We start from the raw sequence: 9,021 nt of genomic DNA, 5'->3' as shown, positions 1-9,021 counted from the left end.
TTTCATACAACAACAAGAATCTAGCTGAAGATCATACTTTTACATAGAATTCGTTCCTGATGCTTCCATTTTTTTCTCTCCTGTAACTGGTGATCAACCACTGAATAAGGAACACGATCTGCCCTTTTGTAACTTTTAGGTTACCTGCTTGGAGACTGTGTTGCATGATCTAGTTGCTGCAAAGTTGAACATGAGGAGAAAGGAACACTTTTGACTTCACATGAGAAGAAAGAACACCTTTTGACTTCCATATATCTTTGGACAAGACTTCAAGTTCTTAGGAACTAATTCAGATTACATGCAACAACATATGCATTATGAGTTTGGTGCAAGATCATGTTTGGATTAGGCTTTATCAAGCCTGACTGAGTCAGCTGATTGACACCCCAAGACTGTAAGAAACACTGCATCAAAAGCTTGGAAGCATATATTATCTGTTCTGACACAACCAGAATATAGAAGTAGCAAGTAACAAGCAGAATGAGGTGAATTAACATGTAGAAACCCAGTGACAGGAACATGACCAGATCTGCATGCAGGTGACACATGATAGGATGACTTCTCTGATCAATCAGTGCTGCTGCAGACTGGCTGGCATCTTCTAATTCTGATGTTTTCCTTATGAATGAACACTACATTCTTGAGAATGTGATAATGACTGGAAGGATACAAAGCACACAATAGGCCATTTTCCCCTTTATCATTATTACTATCTCTTTCTTCTTTTGATCTATGTAAGTTGCATTGACTCTAACTTGGTTTCTATGGGTAAATCTTCCAAAGATCAATGGGTACTCCCGTTCTAGATATATATAGGGAAATAGGAAATGACCCTCTTCAAAGTTCCATCTCTGTCGAAGGTCATATTCCATGTTCTTTGTTGGATGTAAAGGCCTTAACCCAACACAACTTTCTCTCAGAATCTGCAATCCGAGAAAGGCCATATGATGCTTGAGAGAGGAAAGAACAGAAGGTAATGATGTGAGGTATCCTCCATGGTTGATTGTCTCCGAAGAGATATCCTAATGGCTAAGACATTCTGTAAAAGATCATGATTTCATCATGATAATAATTAGTATTACTTTTGTATCATAATTAATGAGCATTTTATTATACTTCTACGCTTTGGCTGATAAATATGCTACACTTATTATTAATAACATGCTTTATGAAAACTATCTTTAATTGATTGATCCCATATAACCACAATATGTATGAATTTTCTCTAGGTATATTCACATTACATTAGACAATCTTTCTTCATTTTTATTCTCGTTTTGAATATTTCCAATAAAAGCCAATCAATTGAGAAAAAAAAAACTATAGAAAACAACTACTTGATGAGACATAAATAGAAAAATTATACTTGGTTTGACATATATATATATATATATACATATATATATATATATATATATATATATATATATATATATATACATATATATATATATATATATATATATATATATATATATATATATATATATATATATATATACATATACATATACATATACATATACATATACATATACATATACATATACATATACATATACATATACATATACATATACATATACATATACATATACATATACATATACATATATATATACATATACATATATATATATACATATATATATATATATATACATATATATATACATATATATATATATACATATATATATACATATATATATATATATATACATATATATATATATATATATACATATATATATATATACATATATATATATATATACATATATATATATATATATACATATATATATATATATACATATATATATATATATACATATATATATATACATATATATATATATATATATATGTATATATATATATATATATATATATGTATATATATATATATATATATGTATATATATATATATATATATATATATATATATATATATGTATATATATATATATATATATATATATATATATATATATATATATATATATATATATATATATATATATATATATATATATATATATATATATATATATATATATATATATGTAATGTGCCATGATCCCCAAAAGTGATTTTAATACATTTCGACCAATTTTAATATATCTAAAATTCTCCTTTCACTTATCATCAACTCAACAAAATTATGTAATCGGTTGGGAGAGAAAAGAGTTGTTCATATTTATCATTTTGAATTTGGAAATAACATATTTTTGATATTATATATATTATTTTCGATTAACATCCATCCAAAAAACTCATGTTTATCGCAAGGTCTTGAGTTCGAATTTGGCTTTCATCACTTAATTTTTGTCAAAAAAAAATGATTAACTATAGTAAAACTTAGCTAATTTGAGTTAAAATATTTATAAAATATATACCCTTTAAAATAATATAATATCTTTATATTTGATATAAGTTCTTGAATATACTATTTAGACTTCTACTCACAAGGTATATATATATATATATATATATATATATATATATATATATATATATATAATTTTTATAGGGATAAATAAATATAATTTTCCTCAAAAAGACCTTTAAAAGAAAAAACATTGTTTATACGCTAGACAAGCAAGAACAAAAGAAAGTATATGAATGGAGGCATAATGGAGGAGGCGGTGGAGGAGAAACGAAGTTTCCATGTCTCCTTCCCACTAAATTTGGCTTTCCTCGCAGCGACGCGCTAACGACCGCCTTCATCGAACCCTAACCCTAGACCCCAAATCCCGCGGACCTGTTGGACAGATCTCGATCCACCTCCTTCGATGGCGTCCCCGCCATCGCTGTTCCTCCTCCTCTTCCTCCTCCTCCCCATCGGTCCCGCCGTCGCCGGCTGCACGGAGAACACCTCCTTTGCCGGCTTCGAGGCGGACCTCGCCATGGTCCAGCACCAGGTCCGCGGCGTCGTCCGGATCGTCGACGGCTGCTCCTTCTCCGTCCGGGGATTCGACATGCTCGCCGGCTCCGACCAGGTCCGGTGGTTTGGCGCTGCCGGCGACGACCTCCACAACCTGACAATGGGATCCCGGATCTCCGACCTGCCCCTCAACCGCACCTTCCGCAACGAGTCGCTCACTATCCGGCTGTCCGACAACGCCTCTTGGGACCAGATCGCCGTCCTCGCCATCTGGGATGAGGCCACCGCCTCCGATTTCGGCCACGTCCTCCTCCGGAATGCCGGCGACAATGAGACTGAGCCTACCGTGGCCCCGAGTCCCGATCTCTCCCCAGCCCCTTCGCCGGCTTCTGATTCTTTGGTCGAGCACAAGAGCAAGAGCCAGATCCACCGCCAGCCGACCATGTTCACCAACTGCTTTGCCCTATCTTCGCGATTTCGACTTCGGTGGACGCTGGACCCTGAATCTGATTCTGTCGATATCGGCCTTGAAGCAACGGTGGGATCGGAGTACTATATGGCCTTTGGGTGGACGACGCCTGGTTCGTCGTCGCATATGCTCAATGCAGATGTGACTGTCACCGGGTTCACAGAAGAAGGTAATCCCTTTTCCGATGACTATTTCATTACTGGATACAGTGAATGCCTTCTCAACAAGGACGGCAAGGTCGAAGGTGTGTGTCCTGATACAATCTACGAGGGTTCAGATCCAGTTGGACTGGTCAACAATACCAAATTGGTCTATGGTCATCGGAGAGATGGAGTGGCATTTGTCCGGTACGAGCGTCCATTAGTGTCCATTGATAAGAAGTATGATGTGCCGGTGAACGTGACACAGAACATGACAGTGATCTGGGCGTTGGGTCTGCTGAAGCCCCCTGATTCGATTCGGCCTTACTACCTTCCTCAGAATCATGGGAAACCACGAGAAACAGCTTATAATTACCTCAGCCTCAATTTGTCGAAGGAGGTGGACAATTGCTTTGGGCCACTGGATGCTGAAGATAAGGAGGATCAGGATATTATAATTGCAGATGCAAAGACGCCACTGGTTGTTACCTCAGGGCCTGCATTGCATTACCCCAACCCTCCAAATCCCACAAAGGTTCTTTATATCAACAAGAAAGAAGCACCCTTGCTGAGAGCTGAAAGAGGTGTGCCAGTAACCTTCTCAATCCAAGCTGGGCATGATGTGGCACTTTACCTCACCTCTGATCCCATCGGTGGGAATGCAACATTGCGGAACATGACAGAGGTAATGTATGCTGGTGGACCAGAGTTTGAAGGTGTCCCAGCTAGCCCGACAGAGTTGACATGGTTGCCTGATCGGAATACACCAGATCAACTTTACTACCACTCCTTGTTCGGGCAGAAAATGGGCTGGAAAGTGCAGGTTGTTGATGGTGGTCTTTCAGACATGTATAATAACAGTGTTCTCTTGGATGATCAACAGGTTTCCTTTTTTTGGACTTTATCTGAAGATTCGATATCTATTGCGGCTCGAGGTGAGAAGAAAAGTGGATATCTTGCAATTGGATTTGGAAGTGGAATGATAGACAGCTATGCATATGTCGGTTGGATAGACAACAATGGGAAAGGTCATGTGAACACTTACTGGATCGACAGCAAGGACGCAATGAATGTGCATCCGGTTTCTGAAAATTTGACCTTTGTTAGATGTGGACAAGAAAATGGAATAATAACATTTGAATTTACTCGTCCTCTGTCACCCTCCTGTAGTGGAAAGATAGAGTGTAAGAATATTATTGATCCTACGACTCCTCTCAAAGTCATCTGGGCCATGGGTTCTCAGTGGATGGCAGATAACTTAAGCGAGAGGAATATGCATTCTGTCGCAAGCAACAGACCTGTTAGTGTTCTATTGTTGAGAGGATCAGCAGAGGCGGACCAGGATCTGCGCCCTGTTCTTGCTGTGCATGGATTCATGATGTTTGTGGCTTGGGGAATCTTGCTTCCTGGGGGAATTTTGGCCGCGAGGTACTTGAGGCACATAAAGGGTGATGGCTGGTTCCAGTTACATGTCTACTTGCAATACTCTGGAATAGCTATCATGTTACTTGGTGTTCTTTTTGCAGCTGCTGAACTCCGTGGGTTTTATTTAAGTTTGGTGCATGTGAAATTTGGTGTTACTGCCATACTCTTGGCATGCGCACAGCCATTAAATGCATGCGTACGTCCAAAAAGACCAGCAGAAGGAGAGATTGCCTCTCCAAAAAGGATAATTTGGGAGTATTTTCACATTATTGTAGGGAGGTCTGCTATTGTAGCTGGAGTTGCTGCGCTAATTACTGGGATGAAGCATTTGAGGCATAGGTATGGCAGTGAGAATGTTCAAGGGCTTACTTGGGCATTAATATTATGGGTTTTGGCTTTTGCCCTTTTAGTTATGTACTTGGAATATATGGAGATTAAGCGGAGAAGAATACATAGGAGCTCTTTAAAAGGCAATTGGGTGTTGGGAAACAGTGAAGATGATGATTCAGTGGATCTGTTGCATTCTGAAAGGACGGTTACTAAATCAGAGTCTCAGACATCTGGGATAATGGAAGTGCAGCTTGAACCTCTTAGCAGATGAGGTACAATTTTTTATACATCAAAATAAACACATAAATACTTCAGCCTTGGGATTTTTTGTCTATGTATAGAGAAGATGGAGCCATGGTGATCGGCTTTGCCCGAGAAGATTCTTTTGGTTTAAAGACATTTTATTACAGCTTCTGGTGCAGGTTAGAAATTTTTTACGTTCTGTCTTTTATTGCTGTTGTATCTGCACCATGAGAGACCATGTCATGTATGTACACAGTTTTGTAAGGATGCCAGCCCCTGAGCTAATTCATTTTCATTCAGCTGGTTTCTTGTTCTCTTTATCCTGATTCCCTGAATAGAATTTCTTCGAGGCTAATTGGTTGGCTTATGCATTTGTCATGCATGTTTGACTATAATTTCTCAATTCAATGCATCATTTTCATCAAACTTTGAGAAAATTTAATCAATTGTCTTGCATTTGTTAATTTAATTTGATTGACGAGTATATATGATTAATAAAATATTTATGTGTCTACCATTTGTTCTTCTATGTCATTAAATTATTATGGTCATATTTTTTTGTGGTAATAAAAGAGAATGGTATCATTTAGCAGCATATGATGGAAATTTACTCATAATAATCTTTTTCGGGGAGCTTGCATTGTAAGTTATGTTATGAGAGAATGGAAATCAATTATTTTAAATGGATGTATTTCTAAAAACAAAATTTCTACTTTGATGAAACACTTTATCTTATTAATAAGTTGCCTATTTAGCCACAGAAGCCTTATGCGACGGAGCCATATGAACATATATGCACCGGAGGACCTATACTATATTTTTTATTATACATACCCTTATAGTTTACTGTGCTATTGTTTTTATTTTTTGATGAGTCCTGTATTGCTTGTCAATTGTTAGTTTCTATTCATAACTTCTAGTTACAGATAATACTCGTTTTTAGAAGACTCATAAGCTAGTCTCTAGTCCATGTACTTTCTTCACTTTGTGTCTGCTTGAGAGGATGGGAGTGATTATATTTATTCTTTTCATAAATGGTTTAGTGATGTGCAAATGTGGACTTCAGTTTCACATCCAGTAAATGTTCGAAATGCCTCATGACTCCAAGGATAAGCGTAAACCTTAAAGGAAGATATATCTGTTTACTGACCTTGTTTACATCTTATTATGGCTTTGAAGTTTCTAATATCTATAAAGAATTCATGCTTATAATTTCAAAAGACCTAGAAAAAGAAAGGAAATTGGATGAGTTTCTTGCTGTTTATCAGCATTGATACTGTGAAAGATAGCAATTTTCCTGATGAGGGAACTGGTTATTCATTTAACAGCTTACTACTTGTCATCAGTTCCATTGCCTTTCAAGTTGCAGTGAATTTGCTTAAAGATATTATAATATCTATGGATCATGGGGTTTAGATGTGTAGTAGCTATTTGATTTGGTTTGTTTGCATCTTGTTCTGGAATCAGTGTGGGCATGGTATGAGAAATTCAAGCAAATAGTTGTGGTTTTTATCATATATGTTTTGCTCATTTAGCAAAGAAACACCACAATAATCATGAACTTTTACTACATTTATTTGAACATCTTCCTTCATGATGAAAAGGCACACAGTTGTTATCAGTCAGTGGAAAATAACATTTGACGTGCTGATTAATTTAATGTTCGTAACTTGGGTGTCAGATGCTGATCTTGTATGTTCAAAGGTTTAAGAAGTTAAAATTTACCTGTAATCAGCTTCTGTCCATTGGCAACGGTATCTTCCGAGGATTCTAGTTGATGTGTTTGGTTTTTATGTTTTTGAAATTTTGCTTTCAACCTTTGATACTTTCTGTTGTTTGAAATATGCTAATCTTGGTAACACATACAAGATTTTTTGATCCTATGATAGATATATTCTTAATCCGCCATCATTTTCATCGTTCCAAGCAATCTGTCATTTGTCTTTCTTTTTTTTTGGTGGCATGTTCTGGTAATGTATGCCCACGAGCCCGATATATCAAAACGCAGACACGAAGAAAGTGTTGTAATGAACCACTTAGATAGATTCAAGTTCTCTCTCTTTTATTTTTCAAAGTTACTTACTCCTACATACAAGCAGATATTACGATTGTATTGTTTATAATCCTCCTTTCGTCACTAATACATCGACTCCACTCAGATTGTAAGATACGTACAATATCACTGATACAATAGGTTGGCTCACTGGGCATGTCTTCATAGTGGTTTTTTCTTAGATTATATTGCTTGGCAGAGATGTTGATTTCAGGTTTGCCATTGTTGAGCAAAGCAATTGCATTCCATCAGGTCTGAAGAACTTTTATCTCCTAGATTCATGGATTCTTAAGAATATTTATCTAGTACCCTGCAAAGAAAAATATTTGGTGATGCATGATGATGTCAATGTACATTGTTTCTGTGTCCAATGTGATTGAGTCGTATCGTATATGTGGATTTAAAATATCTAGCTGGATTCAAAACCCTTGAAAACGAGCCGTGCAAAGAATGTTGTGATTGTTAGTTATAGCGCCTCTTCCGGTGTTACGAGATGGGCTTCTATTGCTCTCTTTGGATCCGTAAAGATTTAAGAAGAAATCACACTCAGCTGTGTAGGGGTGGGTGGTAAATAAGGGAATCTCAAGTTAAGATTCAAGCTATAGAAATCTTTAATTTTGACACAAGGTGGGTGCTGTATTAGAGTCAGAACAAATAGGATGAGACAGAATGATATTGTTGATTATATGTACCATATCTTGAACGAGATCAACCCGACCTATTTCACAAAGAAAACATGACCAATCAATGAAATTAACTACTAGTTTCCAATCATATATTATTTGTCGCGTTAATATATAAAATATCCAATCATATAATTTTAGATGATCAATTATTTAGTTTACTTGCATGTCACTAGTCCGTTGTAGTCTAGTTGGTTAGGATACTCGGCTCTCACCCGAGAGACCCGGGTTCGAGTCCCGGCAACGGAATATATATTCATTTGTTTTGTCAATTAATTCATGTCTATTAAATATACATATATTATTTGTTAAGAAATTGATGATTCACAAAATTAATAATAATACAGAGCAAATTTATTTGGCAAACATGAAATGGCTGCTACTCTTAAAAGAATTATTTTTTCTGCAATCAATTGTCCTTTTATGTTGCTTTGTTGTAAAAAATAAAAAATAAAAAATTTTTAGATGTTGTTGAATCTTATGATCAAACCAATTGATAAGTGTTTATGATTTGATCTGAGTGACACAAGATGCTTCGATTAAAATGAGACAATTAAAGTAGGGAGAATCATGTTGGGCCGGAGGAAAACATGTCGGAAGATTGGACGTCGAGCCGGAGGATCGGTCGATGTATCGACAGAAGGCTTCGGGCCAAAAAGAGCGGATATTGCGCCAATGATATCGGAGTTACGGAGGTCAACTAGCCGATTGGGCAATAGGCCGCAAGAGAGGACGATGCGCTGAAGAATCGGACAAAGCGTCGATGGACCAATGACATGCCGGACAA

General features: G+C 36.5%; 1 protein-coding gene and 1 non-coding gene across 2 annotated transcripts; both read left to right on the top strand.

The window, feature by feature from the left end:
- Positions 1-2,630: 2,630 nt before the first annotated feature.
- On the top strand, positions 2,631-5,814 carry LOC103970695 (cytochrome b561, DM13 and DOMON domain-containing protein At5g54830-like). Its single transcript, XM_009384580.3, has one exon. The coding sequence runs from the start codon at positions 2,800-2,802 to the stop codon at positions 5,524-5,526; it is 2,727 nt and encodes a 908-aa protein (XP_009382855.2). The 5' UTR covers positions 2,631-2,799; the 3' UTR covers positions 5,527-5,814.
- Positions 5,815-8,410: 2,596 nt separating this feature from the next.
- TRNAE-CUC (transfer RNA glutamic acid (anticodon CUC)) lies at positions 8,411-8,483 on the top strand. Its single transcript has one exon. It is a non-coding gene; the product is annotated as a tRNA-Glu (tRNA).
- Positions 8,484-9,021: the final 538 nt, after the last annotated feature.

This window comes from Musa acuminata, chromosome BXJ3-11, assembly GCF_036884655.1.
Source record: "Musa acuminata AAA Group cultivar baxijiao chromosome BXJ3-11, Cavendish_Baxijiao_AAA, whole genome shotgun sequence".
Classification (NCBI taxonomy): domain Eukaryota; kingdom Viridiplantae; phylum Streptophyta; class Magnoliopsida; order Zingiberales; family Musaceae; genus Musa; species Musa acuminata.
Note: the sequence above shows the minus strand (reverse complement) of the source record. Positions and strands in the feature narration are given on the sequence as shown.

Coding starts and splice junctions, on each gene's coding strand:
- LOC103970695 (XM_009384580.3), top strand. CDS start 2,800: ATGGCGTCCCCGCCATCGCTGTTCCTCCTCCTCTTCCTCCTCCTCCCC.